The 24753-nt window shown below is 35.7% G+C and overlaps 1 protein-coding gene across 3 annotated transcripts in view; it reads right to left on the bottom strand.

Moving 5' to 3' along the window:
• Positions 1-9154, bottom strand: part of SYN4 (sister chromatid cohesion 1 protein 4) — a 41901-nt gene extending 32747 nt beyond the window's left edge. For 2 of the 3 annotated variants that reach the window (XM_089161876.1, XM_089161878.1), the window contains exons 1-2: positions 8536-9154; positions 253-514 (exon numbers count right to left, since the gene is read on the bottom strand). In XM_089161876.1, coding sequence (XP_089018002.1) covers positions 253-514; positions 8536-8659 — 386 coding nt within the window. In that variant the 5' untranslated portion in view covers positions 8660-9154. The remainder of the gene's footprint in view (positions 1-252; positions 515-8535) is intronic. The other variant, XM_089161877.1, reaches the window with a different exon arrangement.
• Positions 9155-24753: the final 15599 nt, after the last annotated feature.

The following is a 24753-nucleotide window of genomic DNA, read 5'->3' as shown; positions in this document are numbered from 1 at the left end:
TGGCTTTTTCTAGCATTCTCCAACGGAATCAGAAAGCCCTTTTTCAGTTTGACACTGACCAGGTTTTAAAACCAATGCACAGCTTTGCTACCATCACACCTAGATAATTATTCATATAGAATATTCTCAATGGGAGTATGGGACCTTTCAATGGTGGAATATGCAACCACTGGATTCCATTGTCATACCATGTAATACTAAGAAAGACCATAAATTTACAACAAAGATTAGATTAGATGTTTTAAAACCAACCCCTGGAACAGTGCACTGTCTGGGAGCTCGAAATCATCAAGATCAAAAGTCTCTGGCAAGGTAATGGAGTGATAAGGTGCAGTAGATTCTTCCGGTGGCAGATCAACCGCAGTAGAGCGAAAAGCTTGCTTTATCTTGAGCAAAGCCTCACTGCAATCATGGAAAAGATAGTTCACCTTTCGAGAATATATCCTCACCACTCCAAGGAGAAGATGGCTAGATAACCGAAGTGCAATTGGTACTTCTGGGAAAAGAATGGAATCTGCAATAGATAGACATCAGTTGAGAGTTTTAAGTAAATAGAGAAATCATTTAACAGCAAAACAGAAATAACACTACATGGACTTCATATAAGTCAATAACAGGTAAACGACTATAAGGAACTAAGAATGGAAGAAAGGTTCCCTGCAGAAAAACAAAGATTTATGTATGTTAGTGTTTGATCCAATGTGTTCCATTGCAATGGGCCGCCAGAGGTAGAGGGTAGGCAAATGGGATTAGTTAAATTTCTTTAATTATTTATTTTAATTGTTATCCAAGTGTTTTTACCAAGGCTGGGTTACGGTCAAGGTAGGAAAAATCCGTGAAATATCGCCGAAACTTGGCGATATTTTGCCGGTTAGGTAGGTACTGAAATAAAAACAGGACCGAAACGAGATTTACCAGAAATTGCCGATATATCACCAAATTGGCAATAAATCGCCGATCTATCGATTTCTCGCGATATTTTCTGCTCAAATTTTCTTTGTTTTCCAAAGCTTTTCTCTGTTGTTTCTTGCATTCTAGCTCTATTTTGTTTCGATCTTCAACATTGATGCAACGTGTGGGAAGAACAAAGAATTTTGGGAACTCTGATAAACTGAAATCTGTTACTCAAAAGTGGGAATCTCCTTACAGGATACCAGTGACATATTTATACACACACACACACACACACATATATATATATATATATATATATATATATATAGAAACCCTAAAAATATAAGGAAAATAATAAAGAGCTAAAACAACTCAAAAATAGAAACCCAAAATTAACTAGGAAACTAAAAGTGGCTGAAAACCGACTAAACAATGAAATTTGGCAGTCAAAACAACTCCTACTGGGTGAACCCCAGTAGGGATGCTATAAAGCTTTCAAAGCCATTTATATTGATATGCTGTGGGTCCCGTAACTCATCCCGGATCAAAAGTTACAGCCATCTGAATATTTACCGTAAAACTGGGCATGTGCCAATCAAGAACAACAGTTTAAGTAACGTTCTAGGCCGAAATAGCACTCCCAATCTGTTTATTGGCATCAATTAGGCCAAAATGACCTAAAATAGCCCCTGAAACTGGGGGGTGAATTCCTAGCAAAACTTGACGAAAGTCACGAAATAACTCTGAAATTCACCATTTCACAACAGCAAATTTTGCCAATATTTCGCACCTTGGTTACAGTTCTATAAGTCCAATATTGCAGTTTCCTTCATTATATAAAATTACATCATTAGTTAAGATTGGTTGGACCTTTCCCTTCAGTGTTTGTGTATGTTGTTAAGTCTTCCAAGTTTGTACGGAGGAAGAGTGTTTTTTTTTTGGGGGGAACTTTAGAAATAGCTCCCTTGAGGTAAGGGGTAATTCCACTTTCACTCCTCAGTTTTCACTATTCATGCATACCTCCCCCAGCTTTCCAAACTAACTAATTTCCAAACCTTACCAATAGTCCATGACAGAGAACTTTGAATTGATCATTTGTTGAACAAAACCTTGATGCTTAATTTAACTATTTTGTCCATTACTCATTCTATGAAGCACCTTCTTGATCTTCAATTGTAATTCTTCCCAAAACCAATGAAGAAGCTGAGGAAACTAAGGGTTTACCCTCTCTAGAGCCAATCCTCCCCACATGTTTCTTCTTCACAAAACCACTGAAGAAGCTTAAGAAACAAGTTTACCCTCTCCACTTCTCCAGAACCAATCCTCCCCACATGCTGTTTTTCTGGGCTATATTAAATCTCGCTCTCCAGAGCCAACTCTCCCCATACCACTGCTTTTCTGGGCTATATTACAGCTCTCTCTAACACACAGCCATCACACCCAAATCATTCACCCCCTCATCTCCACCACTGAAGGTGAACTAACATGTGGGCATCTCTTCCAATCGGTTGAAGGTTATGCTTGATAGATAATTTTTTTTAAATAATAAAATAAAAATAAATGAAAATCAGCAAGCAAACAACCACAGTTGATCAAGACGTCCCTGCCTGAGACGATACAGATTAGGTCTTCTTATGATCTGATGAATAGATCTTTGCCTGAGAAAATATAGACCAGAAACCAAAGAAACAGAGAATCCTGGTTTACTCCCTTGGCTCTCTCCCCACCACATTCGCCCGCCCACAGAGATGAGTTCAGGTACCTCCGGTTTCAAGCCTAGGGGGTGCTAATTCTTCATTGGTTGCAGATTGTGCCCTGGAGGAGGAGGAGATAAAAAGGACTGAATAAAAAACTGGAAAAAATGGTTAACAGAGGAGACTCGTGGAGAAGCGCATTAACATAATATATATATATATATATATATATATATATATATATATATATATATATATATATATATTTTATTATATTTTTTTTTTTTTTTATATATATATATATATATATATATATATAATGTCTGAATATCTCAAAACCCCAATGCTCACTGATGTACTGATGTAACCAGGGTCAGTAAGCACAGGGCACCACAAATTTTGAGCACAAAACAGCCCCCAGACCATGTGGCACCTAGGACTGGCCGAATCTGATAAGGGGTATTTTGGTCATTTTGTATACCTTTTGGAGCCCAGTACAGTTAGTTAGGTGCAGAATGCTGTTTACATCTATTTGTAATTTTAATTTTGGTTTTGTTCCGATCAAGTTATTGAAGAGTCCCTTGTCTAAGTAGTAATCCCATTTGGAATCCAAATTTCAAGTAGGACTCCTTTGGAAGTTGGTTGCTTGTTTTTGCAAGTTATCTTTGTTCAGGAGTTCTCTAGAAGGCTCCTTTTCTAGTTACTTTGAGAGTCTTTAAAAGTTGGTGAGTTGTATTTTAATTCCCTAAGTTGAGCACAACTAGGTTCCCTAAGTTAGTCAAATTGGTTTCTTATAGAGTGTCCTAGTTGTATTCCTTCAACATAATGAGGCTATAAAAAGCCCCTCACACCTTGTAAGCAATTCAGACTGGATTAATAAAAGTTGAAGACTGATTCCAAGGATATTTGAAGTCATTGTTTCCAACTTCCAAGGAGAAACTCCACAATATCAAGTGCTTGAGGTTTCTGTAATTCTCTCATTCTTCTTCTTCTAAAGCCAGTGGCAACCCTTGTAAACTCCCCTAAAGCAGCCTAGAGTGAATCAGCCTACTCTCTAACGAGTAAGTACGATCTCCTAACTATTCCCAACTCAATTCCCCACCCTACCCCCATCGCAGACCTCCCTCCCCCTTCTTCTTTCCCATGAAAAACCCTAGAAATCGCCATCCCTTTTCACCTAGGATCGCACCTCTCTCATCTCTCTTCTCCTACCTTTAAAACCATAGAAAGCCCCCTTCCCCCTTTCTTAGTAGCAGAATTTTCCTGCGCTCCATCTTCTTCACATAAACCTTAAACACTAATTTCATTAAAACCCCTATATCTCCCTAACCCTTAACCAAATGTCTAAACCCGTTTAGGACAAGCACCTCTCACACCCCTCTACCTTCGACCCCTACCCTTACCCTAACCCTAACCCTAATCCTCGAAACCCTAGAATTTCAAAACCCTAAAAATTACTAAAACCCAAGCTGTGAAATTTCCGCAATTACAGTCCTATTGAAAACAGCATGTCGTCTCATAATTTCAAACCTAATTCTATCCTGGTCAAACCCTAAAACCTTCCCTATGCCTAGAACCAAGGGTTGGAAACCAATTTAGACCATGCTGCAGGGAACCTATTGTGTTCCGAGTGAAGTGTTCATTGATATTCAGACCAGGGCAGCAAAGGATCAAACCCTAGACTGCCTTCTGCTTCTTAGGAAGATCCTACTACTGGCCCAGTTCCCGGGTTATGTCACTCACAATTATCAACAAGAACCCCACCGGCTCTCATTTAAGATCTTGGATCTTTACAGAAGGCACACTCTGTTCGTTTTCTGCGTAAAGATTTCACCAACCCTAATCAGAAAGCAAAATTCTTGCTTTCCTCTCTCTCACTTTCTACTATTTTTTGTTGCAGGATAGCAATAAAGATTCTGTTTCTGTTTCTCTTCCTCTACCTCTTTCTTCTTTCCAATTTTTCCTTTGTTTAATTTGATCTCTGCTTATCCTGAGGTAATTGTTGACAGAGAAGATGAGTTGAAGGTGGTCTTGCACAGGGAAGAGAAGAGATTTAGCTTTTGAAAACCCCATGTGTGGATCAGTCAATGGGCATTGAAGCTTTAGCAGATGCCATTTCTAAACCAATCAGAAGTAACACAGCGAGTCTAATAATCAATTAGCTTAGAAAGCAGCAGAGCTATGTGTAATTAGTGAAAGCCGATGGGTGACCATGAAATCGCACCTTACAACAGGGAAGGTGCCTGTGAATTTCCTTTCTTTCTTTGTTGCAGTCAATGATGGTCAGTGTGTCTATGATTGTGTTGTATCTGGAAAGTGATGTTGCTGATACTAACTATTACAAATACTTATCTAACCAAATTGGACTCTGCTGGTCATGTTGATCTTTGATATTCAAGCATCAACCAAGGATCCATATTCTCCAGCTTGAAGGGGAAGGAGTTCTAGTCACATGGGTATTTATAATAAATGGTAAGTCTTTTATGTTTCTATTTCCAATAATTGTAAACAATTATATAAATAAAACTTTCTGCCAATATTCAGGCTATCATATCTAGCTAGCTATGGCTCTTTCCTCTCCTTACACCCTAATTATCAAGATCAAGTTTACTCATAGCTAACAAGTAACAAGAGTGCTCAGAGTTTCACGGATCAAAGGGTTTACCCATCCCAAGCAACACTTGAAGACCATAAAAACGAAATAATTATAATGATGTAAGGGTGCAACTGAACTGTGTTTGATGACACACAAAGGGTCAATCTCAGACCAAATAAGGACGACAGGAAATGCTCCACAAATATCACATGAACAGTTGGAAACCTTGGATTATTATTTTGGCTAGCTCAAGCTCTTTCAAATAAGAAAGCTGAAGCTGACTAGAACAAAATTGTTTGGTGCAGCATGTGAATGGTGGAGAACCTATGAAAGGAACCTCAATTTAGATTGTAGACCACCCACATAGGAGATGAAACAAGGCCTGAACGAAAAATAAATACCTAAAAAGAAAGCTCTCAACTCAACTAGTGAACCAAAAAAGACATTGAAGCTGAAGAGAACTTGGAGCAGCCATATATAAAGTTCAATTTGCGGATTAGATAATATCACCAATACTGTAAGAGCACATTTTTGCACCATCAAAGGTAGAACCAAAGAAGACACGAAGAAAAAGAGTTTGAAGTTGAGAAAGAAGGTATTGTTCTTAAAGCTTCAAATGCAGAAGATCAACAGGTAGAAGTATATATTGAAGGACTCTCCTTTGAAGACATCAAAGTTAAAAAGCTGAAACAGTGAAACATAAGAAATTGGCTTGCATCTCTAATTACAAAGAAAAAGGCTACAATTTCAGGACTCTATGAATGTGAAAATTCACAGTTGACATAGGTTTAGAGGGTAAGCACACAGAAATTGTTACACCACTGAAGCTCCTTGAGGAGGAAACTCCAAGCCCTGAAGATCACATTCCTAACATCCACGAGCTACTGTTGTTTGATTATGGTATCAAGATGGAAGTTCACCACATGCAATTAATTCCTCGACTATGCGAAACTTCAGTTTTGAATTTTTTCAAGCCAGGGAAATTATGCAGCTAAATCACCTAAAGGGGCTATTTTATTGGAAATAAGCTCTGGCTTGTGTCAATTATGTGTTGGGCCTTTGACCCCATGTGTTCTTGTTGTAACAGGCCACTTACATAGACCTAGGCCTAGAGTACAGGTTGACAGTAGACATACAGTATAAGTTAAGTTATCTTTTATTTTTTATTCTAATATATTAGGTTTTATTGACACTAAATTAGGATTCGATACATCCAGCACTGTTATGATTTAATTTCCTTCATTATTAAGAAGACAGAAATATACAGGGAAAGAAAATAAATTAATAGAAAATTAAGTTGTCTTGATGTTTGGCTGTCACTGGAAGAAAAGAAAATAAGATTTTATATATTTGATTTACATGAAGGTATGGGACCGATAACGACATTCACTCTACATATAAGTCCCAAGACAAATTTCTCGAGAATAAGTGACATTTTTAGCACAATAGCAAGACTTTTTCCCGGTATGGCCCAAGACATTTCTGCCACTCCCAAGAGAAAATTCAAAACTTTTCAGAAGAATCTCTATCCCTGTTATCATTCCAAATGGGATGAAACATTCAACGGATTCAATCTGTACAAAAAAGGATCTTCCCTTTCCATTTCTATCCATGTTGTGGCAAACATAGCATTTGGTTTTTTTATTAACTGAGTATATGTTAGGCTTGTCTTCATTGGTTTTTGAGTCTGCTAATGAGTTTTCAATATAAGTTTGTCAGCAGGACCGGCAACATACACAAATTTAATAAATATGGCTCTTGCTTTTGGTTATATGCCAATTCAGGATGTTCTGCCTCCTAAGAATCAAGGATTTATTTGTGTGAATCTAGTTAACACACCCAGGTGTTGTATTATTTCTTTTCTTTTTCTTTTTTTCTTTTTTTTTTGGTGGGGAGAAGGGTAAACGTGCCCTTTTTTTGGTCATCAAGGTACTGTTCTGTCCATATAATTCCTCTAGCTCTCGTGATATTCAGTATATCCTCACCAGAACTGCTGATTTTGAAAGTGACTAACAAATCTCAAGCTCTAATTTCTGAAATCTTCAAGTAATATACCTCTTTCATAATCAGTTTTCAAACCCTGATTCTCTTGGCTGTTTATTATAGACTTACAGTCATCTTCAAGTAGAATCAGGATTTGTTGATTGAATGCCGGAGTCAAGTTATATTACACTGATCTGTTTCATCTCGTTTAGTATCTTACATCTAAGTTTACCTGTGTTTCCTAATTATATAATCTAATCATTAATCTGGCTTCTAAAATGGTAGATTTACCCCTAACCAAGTGCCACCAGGAATCCTCCATAATTCTGGATCCAGGTATCCAGCCATTATCAACCTGTGATTTTCAGCAAGGCTCATACCCTCAAAAAGGAAAACTCTAACAGGCTTTCAGCCTGATCTGATTACTTGAGTATTGGTTGTATATGTTATCTCCTGTTTCTAGAATTTTCTCTCTCTTTATCAACCAAATCAAAACTACATTACTTTCCTATCCATCAAAATCCAACACATATATTGCTACTGTCACCATGTAACAGACCCATCAGTAAACTAACAAATCAATTTAGTTGGGACATCAGGAAACCATCTTCATATATCGATGTCCAAATCATTCAACCTGCTTTGAGACTAACTGATCACTTTTTCTCAATGTTCCAAATACAAAAGTCAAATATTAGTTTGGGTAACATTGTTCTCAGCAGCCGACCTAAAGGTTTTACTAGGACCAATATCTGCCAAATTTTAACCCCATATCAAGTTGTACCACAAATGAAATCGGCCAAGCGGAAATATGAAGTTTTGAAAACTAAAAACGATGAAAGGTGCACAGCCTGGATAACTGGAAATACACAAGAGTATATGCCAATACGCTGGTCAACTGTCAAACCAGATATCTGACAGTAAAAATGCCAGAAACCTCCATGTGGCACTTCAAATAGCATGGATTAGGCTTACTTTAGTAGTTTAGTTGAATATACTACATCTCCAAACCCAATAGTGTAGTGCATCTCAGACTTAGAAATGTCCCTTTTGAATTCTGCAGGTACTATCCATACAGTTCTCATCACTGCTCATTTCCCAGACGGACTTAAGTGTCAAATTTTGGAATAATAAGCAAGGATAAGGGTGTGAAAGTGAAATCCCACCTTGAATAAATCTGATAACAACACAATTGTTGAATTTAACAGAATCCAGCTAAAAAAATAATTTTAGACTCTAATTCAGGTCTTGTTAAGATATTGGGATGACGCAAAAAAAAGACTGATAATTTCACAAGCTTCTGAATTCTTATGAGAAAACAAAACCAAACACAGGAAACTGAAATATTAAATTACAGAGGATACCAACCTACTGAGACGCCAATATCAGTATCAGCCACCTGATTCTTTCGAAGTTTCCTCTCCAAATGCGCCGCAATCCATATGGTACCAAGAGGCCCTTTCTTGGCCAATATAAACTGCGAATAAAACATCTTGTTGATACCTCACTCAAACCATACAAACCAATCCATCCACCACTTCAAAACCCTCTGAACTCCATCCCACTTATCTCACCAAAATGTAGAGAACCAAAGCTTCAAGAATCAAATAATTGGTAACAAACTCCAAACCCTACTGACGGCCAGCCACCCTACATCAAAAAATGAAACAGCAGAACCTCTTAAAGACTTCATACTCAGCAATTCTACCATCACATAAACTTCAAAGACTGGAGCTTTGACAGTTCAACCCACCCGTTGACGAGCTCCCAAAGTAGTCGAAAACCCTAAATTGCTTCTGAATATGTGAAATTCGAAGCAAGCTATAAGCTTAGAAGTTCGAATTTCGAATTCGAGTAGCAATCACAGACTTAGGGTTTCGGATTGACCGCACCAAGTTGAGATCAGGAAGAGAGAGAAAATGAAAGAGTCGAAAGAGCGTGAGATGCAAAGGAGCTTCCTTTTTTTCAAGTTCGAAACCAAATTCTAAATTTTGTTGCAACAGGGACATTAGTACTCTACACGCTACCGACTTGTACACTGTAGTAGACACTTTGACCGAAATGTTTTCTGGTTCGGTTCGGTTTTCTGGTTCGGTTCAAGATGCGGCACCTAAAAACAGTTTATTTATGAACATTGGGTAAGCTTCTCAAACCAAACCAAATTTGACACAGTTCCGGTTTGGTCCGTCTTTATTTGGTTCCGTATTCAAGTTTGAATTCAGTTTGTACTTTCTTTGTATTTCCCATATATATCTGCATTTTGGATTTCAGTTCTTCCTTGGTGAAATCAAATCTTGCCACCAACAAACCCGGTTTACTCAAAATCCACTACACTTCATTTTTGGGTTACAAGTTTTCATATACAAGGGATGGGGTATTACATATACCATGAGCGACAGTCAAACCCACGACATCTTCCCTAAGAGAAGTTGGTCATTACTAGTCTAGTAACCATTTCACTAAGAAGGGTTGGTCATTATCAATTCAGCAGTCCTGAGGTAGTAAAGCCACCAAAGTTTTTTTAAACATTAAATTGAAATGCTTTCCAATTATCTTTTTTTCTGGTTTCATCCTTAGACTACTCAAACCCCTACTTTATGCTTACTAGAGTAATTGATTTCCTCTTCTCCATCATCATTGGTTCCTAATTTTTGTTAATAATTCTTGGTATAACTCATAAGCTCGTCCAAGTTTTAGCAATGCAATTTGCCCATAATTTTTTTTATCTCCCATCTTCAATTCACTGGATTTATTGAAATTTAGGTTTTTTTTAGGGCCTATTTGGTTACTTGAGTCAGGATATTTCAAAAATCTAGATATTTCAAATCTATGGAGTCATGGTTCATAAAATTAACTATTTGGTTAGCCTCAATCTTTCAAATGTTTAAGGGCCTAGATTCATGAATCTGAGAATTATACCTATTTGGTTGTAAAAATATTTAGATTCATGAAATCTAAAGATTCACCTTTTTACACTAAAAACGTGAATATGTAGATTTATGGGTAAAGGGTGAAATCCAGAGATTTCAAAAAAGCTATACATTTGCACATTCACAAAAATCACGTCGATCAAATAGTTTTTTAGGATAAATCCACAGATTTCATTTCACAACCAAATATTTAATTTTATAAATTATGACTCCATAGATTTGAAATCTCCAAACTCATGTAACCAAACAGGGCCTAACACTTTTTCAATAGGGGTAAAATCTTTGGATTTCACCTCATACCATAAATCTTCAGATTCATGTTTTTAGTGTAAAAAGGTATTATCTCTAGATTTCATGAAGCTAGGGATTCATACAACAAACCGATATAAATCTTTCATTTGTGAATTTAAAGATATCAAATCTCTAGATTTATGTAACCGAAAAAACCCTAAATTTTTGAAAAATAATCTGGTATTTTTTTTTCTATAATAAGTTAGGAATATTGGAATGAGAAATTATTTTCGCAATAACTATTTTGCAAAAAATCCTCTGCTTTCAGAGCTACACATTCCATTATCAAATTGTTCTTCACTTTGGTTGCCAGTGGTCAAGAGAAGCTACACAATCATCGAACTGAAATTTTTTAGAGAAGCTACACAATCAATGATTACACAGATTTGCAATTTTTCGTTGTTTGTTTTCCTCAATTATTTTAAGGAAGGGTGGTGGCTGAACGGCCGTATAAATTGCTTGGCTAAACGGTTCTAGAAATCTTACCATTAAATTTAGTAGAATTAAATTTGAGTCGTCCATCATATACGGTTCAGATTTAAATCAATACATTGAATGGTAGGATTTACTTACACTTTAAAATAAAGAGAAAATATATTAGATACAAAGAAGAAATACAAGATGAGTTCAATCGAACTAATTCATTCAGGTTGAGTGCATTACATATTTATAGTAGAAGGAGCATCTACTCTGATATGGAAATATAATATATGATTCTTGCACACAATAAGATATTCTTGATATGGAAAGATAGATTGCAGCCCAAGATTGAAGGTGCATAGAATGAAAATATTGACTACCAATATTGTGTAATGAGATGGTTGTGATCTTCACCAATATTGCATCCTGAGGTAATTGAGATCTTCAATTGGAAGTACAATCTCTTTGGGGCAATGGACATCCATAATAAATATTATTTATAACACTCCCCCTTGGATGTCCATCAATAGATAATGTACCTCGTTAAAACCTTACTAAGAAAAACCCTGTGGGAAAAAATCTTAGTGAAGGAAAAAGAGTATACATATCTAAATAACACGTATTGGTAGTTGCCTCATTAAAAACCTTATCAGGAAAACCCAGTGGGACAAAACCTTAGTTAAGGGAAAAAGAGTGCAACACGTATTTTACTCCCCCTGATGATAACATCATTGAGTATCTTTGAATACGTACATTCCATTATCATATACCAACTTCTCAACATTTGAAATAGGCAACGCCTCAATAAATAAACCTGTCAAATTATCACTTGAACGAATTCAATGAACATATATTTCACCATTTCATTGAAGATCAAGAGTGAAGAAGAATTTCGGTGAAATATGCTTCGTTCTATCTTCTTTGATGTATCATCCCTTCAATTGAGCTTTGCATTCAGCATAATTTATATAATATTGTTGAAATTCCTTCTTCTAGTAGAAGACTGCATGCTTCATGAATGTGTTGTATAATTGATCTTAACCAAATATAAAATAGTTAACATTCACTTGAAAATAAATAGCATGTTTGAGATCTAGTTTTATGTAGATCAGATAAATATCCCGCATCCGCAAAACTAGTAAGTTGATATCCACATTCATAAAATAATATCATGTCAATAATTTCTCAAATATACTGAAATATATGTTTTATAACATTTCAGTGTCTTCGTATTGGAAAATAAATAAATCTTGTTAATACACTTATAGAAAATGCTACATCCGATTGTGTATTATCAGCAAGATACATTAATGCCCCAATTGCACTAAGATATGGTACTTCAGGACCAAGAAATTCTCCACTGTTTTCTTGATGTTGAAATGAATATTTCTTTATATTGAGCGATCTCACAACCATTGGGCTACTCAATGGATGTATTTTATCTAGATAAAATCTTTTCAAAATATTCTCTATATAAGTTGATTGATGAACGAATATTTCATTTGTCAAATGCTCAATTTACAAATCAAGACAAAACATTGTCTTTTCAAGATTTTCATTTCAACTTTCTTAAAATAATCTACTGCTTTTGGAAACTCTTCAAGAGTTTCGATGATATTTAAATCATCATCATATATACTTACTAAAATTAGATCCATATCCTTTAATAAAAGCACAGTAATAAATTGGATCATTTTTATGCTTTTCATTTAGTAAATATCCACTAAGAAGATTACCATATATGCCTTGATAATCTTTGAAGCCTTATTGAACAAACTTCCTAGGAATTTTTATATGCTTCAGTCATTTTGAATCCTTCAGGGATTTTCATATATATTTCACACTCGAGTGAGCCATATAAATAGGTTGTAATAATATCCATTAGACGCATGTCAAAATTTTCATATACTGCTAGATTAATAAGATATCTGAAGGTGATTACATCCACCACAAGAGAACATGTTTCCATGTAATCAATGCCAGGCATCTGCGAAAATTCTTGTGCCATAATTCATGATTTATATATCACGATTTCATTCTTTTTCTCATTTCATTTTTCGCAGAAAACTCAATTGTACCCCACTGGCTTTATACATTCAGATGTTGGACTACAGGTCCAAAAACTTTTATTTTCAAGCGAATTCAATTTTGCTTGAATTGCGTCTCTACATTTTGGCCAATCATTTCTTGATTTATATTTATCAACAAATTTATGTTCAAGATCCTCGTCTTGTTGTATTATTTCAACAATAACATAATATGCAAAAATGTTGTCGACAACTTTATCTTTTCGGTTCCATCTTTTTCCTGCAATGACATAACTAATCGAGATCTCTTCATTATTTTCAGGTACCTGAACCTCTTCTGGGGTTTTATAGAAAGTTATGTCTTCAGGATCTTCATAATCAATTGTCTCCATATTATGACCATCTTGATCATTTGCTCCTTTTCTTTTCTAGGATTTTATCCTTGGAACCGATTGATCTTCCACGTTTTAAACGTGGTTTAATTTCATTTGCACTGATAGATTGTCCTGCTGTGACATCAATTCTAATTGAAGCATTTACAGCTGGAATATGAGATTTAGTAACTCTTAGCAGGTCAGCAAATCTGGCAGTTGATTTATAATATTTATTGCATTATCCTTTGAACTTCAAGTTCACGATTACTCGGTCTCGAGGATCTAATGAGATAATGATAATGTATACAATCAATCTCTTTTTCCAACTGTTTATTCTCTCCCCCTCATGTTGGAAAAACTAATTCATCAAAATAATACTCAGCAAGTATTGCATTAAATAAATCTCCTATCCTTAGCAATATATTGAATTATATAAGGAGATTTATATCCAACATATATTCCCAACTTTATTTTGGGACTCATCTTTGTGCGCTGTGGTGGAGCAATTGGAACGTAAGCCATACATCCAAAAAATTTAAGATGAGAAATATTTGGCTTCTGACCATAAGCCAATTGTAATATGGAGAATTTATGACAACCTTTTGGCCTGATGCGTACAAATGATGCTTTGTTCTCATAAACAATGGTTTAGCAATTAATTGGAGACAATTAATAAATAATTTTACCAAACCATTTTGGATATAAACATTAGTAACAGGCTATTCAACTGTAATCTCAGTTGTTATACAATAATCATAAAGCCTGAGATGTAAATTCACCAGCATTATCAAGACAAATTGTCTTTATCTTATAATTCATAAATTATGCTCTCAATCTCATTATTTGAGCAAACAATCTCGCAAACACCAAATTGCGAGTTCATAATGAACATACATGTGACCACTTTATAGATGCATCTATTAAAATCATATATTATCTGAATGGTCCACATGATGGGTGAATGGGCCCATACATTTCACCCTCTATACGTTTCAAAAACGTAAAATGTTCAATCTCAACTTTAGCTGGTGAATATTAATAATAAATATTTCTTGAGAACAAACAATACAAGAAAATTCACTTAATTGAAGAATCTTCTAGTTCTTCAATGGATGACAATTGAATTGCCAATAATTTTTCGCATCATACTTGATCCGGTATGGTCCAACCGGTCATGCCAAATAATAAAATTATTGGAATCAATGTTCATTTGATTTACCCAAGCATGTGTTTCAACCATGCGATATTCGTGTAGTACAAATTGGGAGAAATATCTAATAACTTTGTATAGATATTACTTATACCATTATTTGTAGTCTCAATCTGATAATAATTTTGGCAAATAGCTTTGAAACTTAATAAATTTCTTTGAGACTTACTACAAAATAATGAATTATTTATAACCAATTTTATCTCACAGATAATAATAGATTAGCTCTTTCGGAGCTTCCAATCAATGTTGTACTACCGATTTTATATGAACATTGGCTTCCGCATCATCAAATAAGAGAAATATGTATATTTTTCTCTCAGTATAATATGCGTCACAGCATATAAGAGAATATTCACATTCTTCATCAAAATGAAACAAAATATATTAAAAGATATATAGAAAGTCAATAAAAAAAATTATAGAAGAAAAAGATTAAATTTAAGATAAACTAACATATGAGATGAGATTTGAAGAGAAAATAATTACATAATCAAATCTTCAACTATTATCTTCAAAGAAGTTTGCAGCATCTAGATATGTGGTATCTGTGAGGCCATCAAAATCATTCCTTTTATAGGCAAAAATTGCTCAAGTATCATGATTTTGGAAAATCTAATTTATCTCCACATTATTTTTATTTCTTTAATTAAGGCTTGACAAAGCTTAATTAAATATTGTGGAGTATGACAGATACATGTCTAATGGCTTTCATACCACATTGGTAACAAATATTATCTTCACTCATTGAATTGTTATATTGAGAATCATTATTATTCTCTTATTTATTTCCATAATAATGACGGTAATTATTCCGTCTTTTGTCTCATCCTCTTCTACAGTCATGACCATAATTTTAATTTTGCCTTCTTTCAGGCATATCATGAATTGTTGCATTCACTTCAGGGAATGGAACAGAACCAATAAGACGAGCTTCATGACTTTTCATTAATAATCCATTATTTTACTCAGCCACAAATAGGCATGATATCATTCAGAGTATTTCTTAAAACTCCTTTTACAATATTACTATTGTAACAACAAATCTGAAACTTGAAAATTTGCTGGGATATTTTCATGAATAATATTTTCTCCTTATAATTTCAAAAGAGAATTAATTTCAAAAACTACATAACTGTATTTATTTACAGTTTCAAATCTTGCAGTTTCAAATCTTGCAACTTTATGTGCATCTATAGAACTGTATTCATTTACAGTTTCAAATCTTGCAACTTCATGTGCATCTGCAAAACTGTATTCATTTACAATTTCAAATCTTGCAACTTCAGGTGCATTTAACAATATTTGTGGTGCAAAACTAACAACCATTATATACAATAAATAAAACCACAATCGTTAAAGCAACATAATATCTTATTATTTGATTGATTCTTAGATTCAATAAAACACATACCTTTTTATCATGATGCACTTACATTTCAAGATGGACAAGGTAAACTCCATTGTTTACAAAAACGTACGAGGAGGTCGATCATTCTTTTACTTTGGAATAGAAAACATAATGATACATAGTCTGCTGTCTTTCTTCTCAAAACGCAATACTTCGAGCGGATTCGTTCTTCGAGCGGAATCGTCTTGATAACGTATTATAAAATAAAGATAAAATATATTAGATACAAAGAAGAAAGACAAGATGAGTTCAATCGAACTAATTCATTCAGATTGAGTGCATTACATATTTATAGTAGAAGGAGCATCTACTCTGATATGGAAATACAATATATGATTCTTGCACACAATAAGATATTCTTGATATGGAAAGATAGATTGCCGCCCAAGATAGAAGGTGCATAGAATGGAAATATTGACTACCAATATTGTGTAATGAGATGGTTGTGATCTTCACCAATATTGCATCCTGAGGTAATTGAGATCTTCAATTGGAAGTACAATCTCTTTGGGGTAATGGACATCCATAATAAATAAAATATATTAATAATATTTTTTTTTTTTTTTTTTTTAAAAAATAACTCTAACAACAACCTAAAAAAAAAAAAAAAAAAAAAATACCACACACACCCCCCACCGCCCCCCACCCCCCCACTATCCCCCGCTCCTTCCCCTCTCCCTTTTCCCCCCCCCCCCCTCGCCTATTTTACCTTTTTCCTTTTTTCCTCCCTCCCCTCCCCCCCCCCTCCCCCCCCCCCCCCCCCCCCCCCCCCCCCCCCCCCCCCCCCTCTCCCCCCCCCCCCCCCCCCCCCCCCCCCCCCCTCTTCCTTCTTCACTTCTCCCCCCCCCCCCCCCCCAAGAAAATTTTTTTTTAAAAAAAAAAAAAAAAGAAAGCTAGGTTTGGGTTTTTGCTTGAAAAAAAAAATAGTGAGGGGGCCCCCAAAAAAATTTTTTTGTTCATCGCCCACCCCCCGCCCCCGTTGCAGGTTTCTTCTTGGGAGATGTTCCTCACTTAATCGACTTCCTTGCTAATTTACCTGTTAATGTTAGTGAACTTCAGATTCTGCATCTGGTCATAAGTTATGTATTCATGATTGAGCTCATGTCTTCGTTTGCTATATCGAATTCGTCTTTCTTTGTTACTTTGCTACTGTGACTTTCCCAGATTTGAAACCGTTGTAGTTTTAATATAGATTAATTGGTAAAAGTCGTGTTAGTTTAATTCCACTAAATTTAATGGTAAGATTTCTAGAACCATTCAGCCAAGCAATTTACACGTTGTTCAGCCACCACCTTCACATAGATTTTTCACTTTAATCCATGATAGACAAAAGGCCTATTATGAATTTTGGGGATTTTTTTTAATTCTTTTAAATAAAAATGAAATTGAAAATAGATGCCAAACACTTTAGAATGAGAATTAATACTAAAAAGCTCTTTTTCTCTAACAGCTGTGCTGACTCCCTGGCTAAGATGGCTGTCTCTGTGCCGAGCAGAGTTCACTAGCCAAGGTCCACTTCTTGGTTATCCAAGCTTTGTAACTCGGATGTTTGTGCTTCTTTGGTTGAATGAATTTGAATTAAAAAAAAAAAAAAAACAAACAAACTAAAAGGCCCTTAGCCGTACTAGGAATGAAGTTTTGTCTATTATACATGTAATAAGGTCACTGTTACCTATTACGCATTGTTGTCTCATTCTCACAGTTGAGTGAAAAACTGAAATTTTTTTATGGAAATGGAAGAATCTTCCTAAGTTTTAAGTTTTTTTTTGGGGACTCTTGAATAATGGTCTTCGAGTGAAAGTGAATATCTTTAGATGGTCCAATGTGAATGCCACGTTCTTGCCTTACTGAACTAGAATCCGTCACTCCTTTTTTTCAAATTTTCTTATACCAAACATATTTGGCAAAATGGTCATTTTAGTGGACTCTTTTCATTTATCTTCTCCTGTTAATCTATATCTTCTATTATGTTTTATGTACAACTGGGATGGTGAAACCTATTGTTCAAAAATCTAACTAAGTGTAGTCTAGTTCACTGCTGGTTCAAGCTTGGTAACTGAGAATCAAAAAGAGTGGTAGTGGGCCGCCTCTAAGGACAGGAAACCACTTCCAATGATTAAGTCAGATTCAAAAAAGCATAATATATATATGGAAGAGTAAATGCTTCAAGAAAGATTGTCTTCTTTGGAACTTGTAGAATAATAAATGCCTAAGTTATTGTAACTGAGCTTATCTTGATTTGTGCTAAGTATTGGGCTTATACATCATATTCATACCTCTGAGGTGACAAATATGCATTATAACCATTTGATCTTCCAACTCAAGATGAAAGGTTGTGATCATCCACGATGGATTACTTAATCAGGAGTTCAATCTTTTTGGAGAAGCTTTAGGACAGTTGTTCCTTATCCCAGCTTAAATCGGAGTTCAGAGTCATGTGGGTGTAGATGTGACATCAGTCCCTTATTTTGGCAGACAAAATGTAAGGCATGATACTCGAAAAGGTTTAAGCGAATGAGAAACCTCTTGATAAGCGCTGGACATTTGATGAACCCCATAACATTAAATGTTGAATTTAATGTCTTAATTGACATTTGGATAAATATACACCGAATCCCCTTACAACATTATTTTTGCTGAGATATAACTTCTCAGGTGTTTGACAAGGGTTATCCGATAAGCCTTAAATGCCATGTGGCATTTACAATTAGTATCCTCCAAAGCTAGCAATCCTCCAAGAAGCACTACTCTGAGAAATGCTATCCCGGTAAGTGATAAACGAACCCCACAAACCGGATTAGAACCATGTGCTCTAACTTACGCAGTCCTTCGGGTTTAACGGTTTGAACCATAATGTATATAACAAAACCTAAAGCTGAATTTTTGACGTCTTAATAATTAGTTATTACTATAGTGGGAATATGAGAAGCCAAGCTCTATTTGGCCATGCTTAACCACATTCAATGAACTTGATTTACCAAATCACATTCCGGGTCCAGCAACTTAATAATCTATTGTGAATTAAATCTAATATAATTAAATATTAGTATTTTTCTACAGGAACTAATCTTTTTCCTTCCGGTTGGAAGGATTTGATTGAAAACCCTCCTTGATCATTGCATGGTTAACCGCTTCAAACTTGTCTAGAGGAAGGTGGACTTTTGTACGTAATATAACTTAAATCGAAATACTTCTTTTTTTTGGGAGGTGGACCTTTTGATGCACTTTATCATTTAATTACTATCGTATTCTTTGTACTTTTTGAAATTACTAATCCAAACTTAAACTTTTATGTTTGAAATTGTTGATGCCCTTCCAATTAAGCTCTTTTAATTAATTGATGACGTGACATATTTATATTTATAAAAATAATCTTTGAGGTGTGTTTGAACTAATTTATCTGTTACGCTAGCTCATTAGAATCTGACTCTTTGAAATCCTACAAATGACTATGTGGCATTCCATATGGGTTTTCTAGATAAATCTCTTGGCTTCTTAAAATTCGAACGAAATGCAAAATGGATATTACATACTCAATTTAACAGCCACTTAATATCTTATTATGAAGTGAGGAGGGCCATACTAAATTCATAAAGAGTAGGATTTAATTAGTAATTAAGCTGTAGTACTGACGCGTCCAAAATCTGCTCAGCCCTTAGATCTCCGATGGATGACCTGCAAAAACAATCGTCAATGTGGCCCGACCGCTGGGGTCGGGAGTCCACCTCCGAAGGCTAAGTCAGCTAATGAACTGATCACAACCTTAGATCTCCGATGGATGACCTGCAAAAACAATCGTCAGGTGAAGCCCGACCGCTGGGGTCGGGAGTCCACATCCGAAGGCTAAGTCAGCTAATGAACTGATCACAAAAGGCTCTGCTTGAGCACAGCGCAAAAGTTATGAATACGATTCAGATACCTCTCTTGAAAGTAGGTTGTGTTTATATAGGGTCTACCCTCAAATCTCCTTCGTTGGATTTACTCGAACCTTCTTCGAATGACCGTCCGATCATAACGATTAGATTCGTTGGGGATAGATCCGTTCGTTGGTGGGATAAGAATAACTGCACGATCATAGCGTGACAATTATCTGAGTAAGCACGATCATTTGCTCCCGTAAGTGCCATTAACCGTCTCCCATATCAGTTATCTATCCCGAATTTCATAGGTTCGTGCTTATCCTTGGAATCGCATGGTTCCTTCCTCATCACAGTATAATGAGCCAATCGGATGTCCGAACCCGACTGTGATGGCCGAACCTAATCATGATGCCCGAACCTGACCGTGATGGCCAAACCCGACCGTGGGGTCAGGCCGTCTTCGATCGTGGTCAAAGACTGAACTGAAGGTGGACCCGGTTCAGTAATATTTTGTCCGCAACAAGTACAAAGGGCGTCAGTAATTATTCTTCTTTCTTTTTCTGTAACCAATGTAATAGAGGTGCGACAGTGAGTGAGTTTGAATCCCCTCGGGGCAAGGGGTGAAAGCCCCGCCTATGTTAATTGTATAAAAGCTCCCCAAAGCATGTAATCGAGGTACGTATAAGCTAGCTGAAATGAACATTACACCCCCCCCCCCCCCCAAAAAAAAAAAAACTTTATTGTTTGTTGCTTAAGAGGTAGAAATCATCTAACCATCGATACAAACCACATTGTTGAACTGTGTATATCCTAATAATAATGTGTACTTTGTGAATGTCATTTACGCACATCTTAGTACTAACGACTCGAAGTATTCTTATTCTGAGAAACTCTTTAGGTAATTGTCTTCTATGTTTATGAATTTGAACTTATGTTGATTTTAGACGTATAAATAGTGGAGAATCCCTGACTTCAAGAAAATTTAAACTCTTGACATCTTTATTTACGAGGCATTGGTCAATGCTAACCGATCAAATCCCTCAAGGTGGTTACATTAATTGTTTTCAATTGACAAACATCATGCCATCAAATAGAGTAATAACAAAAAGGATGTAGTTGAGGTAATACAAGCTGGCTGATGAACCTCAAATATAAAATTAAAAAAGAAAAAGATTTGAGTAGTTGACACGATTTAATTAGTTGGGATTAAACATATTTTAGTTGAGTCAAACTGAGGTTTTTCTTTTTCTTTTGGTAACTGATGAGTTAAATTTAAGTCGAGAGACATTGTAATCTTGTTATCTATTTTAAACGTTTTGTTCCAATCAAAAAACAATAAAGTTGACCAAAGGTTAACCGTTTTAGAATATAATATTTGAATTTTATTATTTAAAACATTTAAAATAAATTAAAATTTCATTTATTTTAATTTAATAATAATAATACAATCATTTAACCCACAAACTTACCTATCAATCAAGTCCTTAAAAAGGAATATATCCTCAATATTTTAAGATGAAAACAGTTCAATTTTATAGGAAGAAAATTTGTCACTCGAGGAATGTTTTGCTAATATCTAGGGAAGGAAGGCAAAATGATTGGCCTTGCCACATGAAGGATGGAAATCTGACCTAAATGATGTTAATATATATGTTCTCATTGACCTCTAGGCACACACGCTATCTCATAATTAACACCAACTCTTAAAATAAATATGATTTAGTTTAGGTCAAACTGAAGGACAACTCTATTTGTTGATTGAAATCTAGTTCTAGCCTACCAACAAAAAAAAAAAAAAATCATCTAGGTCTAGAGGTGAAAATCTTCCTTCTACACAATGATAAAAAAATTGAATCTTATAAGACTGCCTCACCTTCCCTAGTTAAACATGGAAGGTGGAATATGAAATACGAAAATGCATTGCAGTTATCCATTTGTCGGCCAACTGGTGAAATAGCAACCAACTAGATTTTTTGTACAGGAGTAAATTTTTACATTTGACTGGGCGAAGTTTACTGAGTTTGATTTTTTATTGGCAAGGATATAGGATTGTGCTTCATTTATATCTTTTCACCACACATTTAAGAATCTCTGAACACTGACAAGATGGTCAGAGATGACTCCCTCTTAAATATATGGTGAAGAAGTGTGATAGAATCACAATCCTCTAACTGCAATCCCAACTCGAAGTTTACATCCATGTTTGAATAAAGTAGAGGCAAAATAATCATTACACCTCAATGCCCATCATGAAATCTTTTGTTTTTTTTCTTCTTTTCCAGACATCATGAAAAATGTTGAATTCTCACCTCCACCCCCCCCCCCATCTTTCATATATTTCTCAAAGGAGTTGATTCAGAATTATAAACCAATCCATCATGATATCGGGTCAGTTTATAGCAAAACTCATACTAGTGGGTTGAGCTAAATCCCTCCATGTTTGAACCAAGTCCAAGGTAAATTAGGTCAGGCCATTTAAGTTGTTCCCTTATTTTTTTTCCTACTTATAATTGATGAAAAAGTTCTACCAAAAACAATTTGATGAAAGAGAAAATTACATTACACTTTCTAAGTTTGCAAATTATTAGAGTTACACCCCTTATAGTTCATTTTATTATGTTTGTACCCTTGTGTTTCTAATTATATACAAATGTATACCTACTATTTTGGGTGTCAATAAAACCCTGTTGACCCGGCCTGGCCCAAACCTACCTTGAGTTCGGCCCTATCTTAGCCAAAAATTTTCAACTTGAAGGGTGGGCTTGGGGTACAAAATAATGAACCTTGATGGGGTAATATGGCCCAACCCAACCCGACTTATGTTAGTTTAATTTAATTAAAGCTACAGTTAAAACTTAAATTTGATGTCATATTAGCATACTAGGACACAGTTGCTCAATTGGTAAGACCAACAACTTTTAACAAAGAAGTCATGGGTTCGATTTTGCTTGGTGGCAACTCGACCCTATCAGGTTAGTTAGTGTGGGACATGTTAGGTGGAGTTTAGGGTCGGTTTTTTTAAACCCTTCAGGGTTTCAATAAGACTTTGTCAACTTTCAAGGAAACCATAAGACTTTGTCAACTTTCAAGGAAACCATGATTGGATTTTAAGTTTTTTTTTTCAAATTCTTTCTCATTTATAAGAAGATTTAGTAAAGGTAAATATGCCTTTTCTATTGTTTTTTTTTTTTTCAAATTCTTTCTCATTTATAAGAAGATTTAGTAAAGGTAAATATGCCTTTTATATTTAAAGCTAACTAAAAGAAAACTACTTGTAGAAGCACATGGTTCATTGACCTTCTTCTTCTTCTTCTTCTTTTTTTGGGAGGAGGGTTGTAATGTTTATAAACGATTTTAGGCTCAACATATGTTATTTAGCGTTGTTGGAGCACACTGAATTGGCTCTTATTTGTATGTTAGATCATTCAACAATAGATATAGTAAACGGAATGTAACATTATAGTAATGTCATCTTCTTTTCTTCTAAATGGATGACGACCACTTTAGTTTTAGTTGGTACTTTTTGCAAGCCTAGGCAACTGTTTCATCTCAATGAACCGTATTTGATGTTTTCCTGCAGCCTCATCAGTCTACTGATATGTTGTTTGTAGCTTTTTCATTGTTGGTCTATAGTTGGGTTGTAGAATTCTATCACCCTTTGATGTGTTTGAGCTGCATGCATCTCATAACTCCATTTATTTTGCGAAAACAAATATTAGTATCCCATTGCTCTAGACCTTGTAGTAGTTAGATTGACTAATTTTGTTTTATAACCTTGTGTGGTTCGTCTGTATTACTCTATTCCTCCAACACTTTGTTAATCTTTTTACTTGTTATGTTAACAGAAGGGAAAGAAGAAAGAATGTTTTGTTTGCCCGCAAGATAGTCTGCAGCCACGTCGACTTCGTGAAGATGATGTGAGGACCTGCAGCTATCTAATTTGCCATGAATGTCCTAGATATCGTCCAGAAGGTCATGAACATAAGACAATGCGTACTATGTGTACTAATTGACGCAAAGAATGGACTGCCCACATCTCTTACTGTGCGTACCAGGAGTGGCATTGTTTATGATCAACATGTGGAGTACGATTGGGCTCCTCTCGTCTGTTCACACTGCTGTGTTTTTGGACACCATGACAGCAACTGCTCTAAGCTTGTGCTTAGAAACTACTCCAGTAAGTACCCAACCAATCGCCCCAATTCCAGGTGAGCAATGGATAGTCACCGACCGTCGTACGCGATAGAAGAAACCACCCCCAAAGAAAGGTGGCGATAACTCTGGCACCTCCACGTCAGCTGGTAATGTGAACAATCCTATTTAGGAAGGTAGTTCCCATGCACGGAATCATACCTATTAAGATTCTAGGAAAATACATCGATCACGAGATGATCGGACAGAGATAACAAATGGGCAAGTCAATGGCGATTCTAATATGGGTATTTGCAATCACGTGGTGAATGTCCCACCTAGAATTTTGACACAATCTTCCCTAAATGTGGCAGTTGCTAGTGATGTCACTTCTCCACAAGGAAGGAGTATTGTTAATAGTGGTAATTCCAACATTGGAGCTCATAGTCTTCCCTTAATGGCACCTCCAGCTGTCTCTTTTGCTGAATAATTGGCATTGATTCCCATAAATGCAATTCCTGCCACCGCGAATGGGAAGGATGTTTCTAAGCAGATTCTGAGATTCCCATCCAACTCTCGCACTCCATTCAAGATGCCATGGCAAGTATTCCTAATTTTGATCTTCATAACTCTAGTGCCCCAGCTGGATCATCTCAACAAAGCAAAGGAAATCGTGCCATAGCTAGACTGAAGAGAAGCCAAAATCCTACAATTTTTTACGCAGGCGTGAGTTAGCCAAACGTCTCCTGCAAAGTAATCGTTCTCCTCCTATTTTTGGTTAGACCAACCATGAGACAAGTATGGTAATTGGTGACATAAATGGTCGAGTTCGTGAGTGGAGTCCTTCTGGCAGAAACTCCAACCTTCCCATTAATAGTAACCATGATTAAGGTGGCTACTTGGAACGTACGAGGGTTATCCAACCCTAGCAA

Source organism: Hakea prostrata, chromosome 7 (assembly GCF_041222555.1).
Source record: "Hakea prostrata isolate BN-2017 chromosome 7, UWA_Hpros_2, whole genome shotgun sequence".
Taxonomy (NCBI): domain Eukaryota; kingdom Viridiplantae; phylum Streptophyta; class Magnoliopsida; order Proteales; family Proteaceae; genus Hakea; species Hakea prostrata.
Note: the sequence above shows the minus strand (reverse complement) of the source record. Positions and strands in the feature narration are given on the sequence as shown.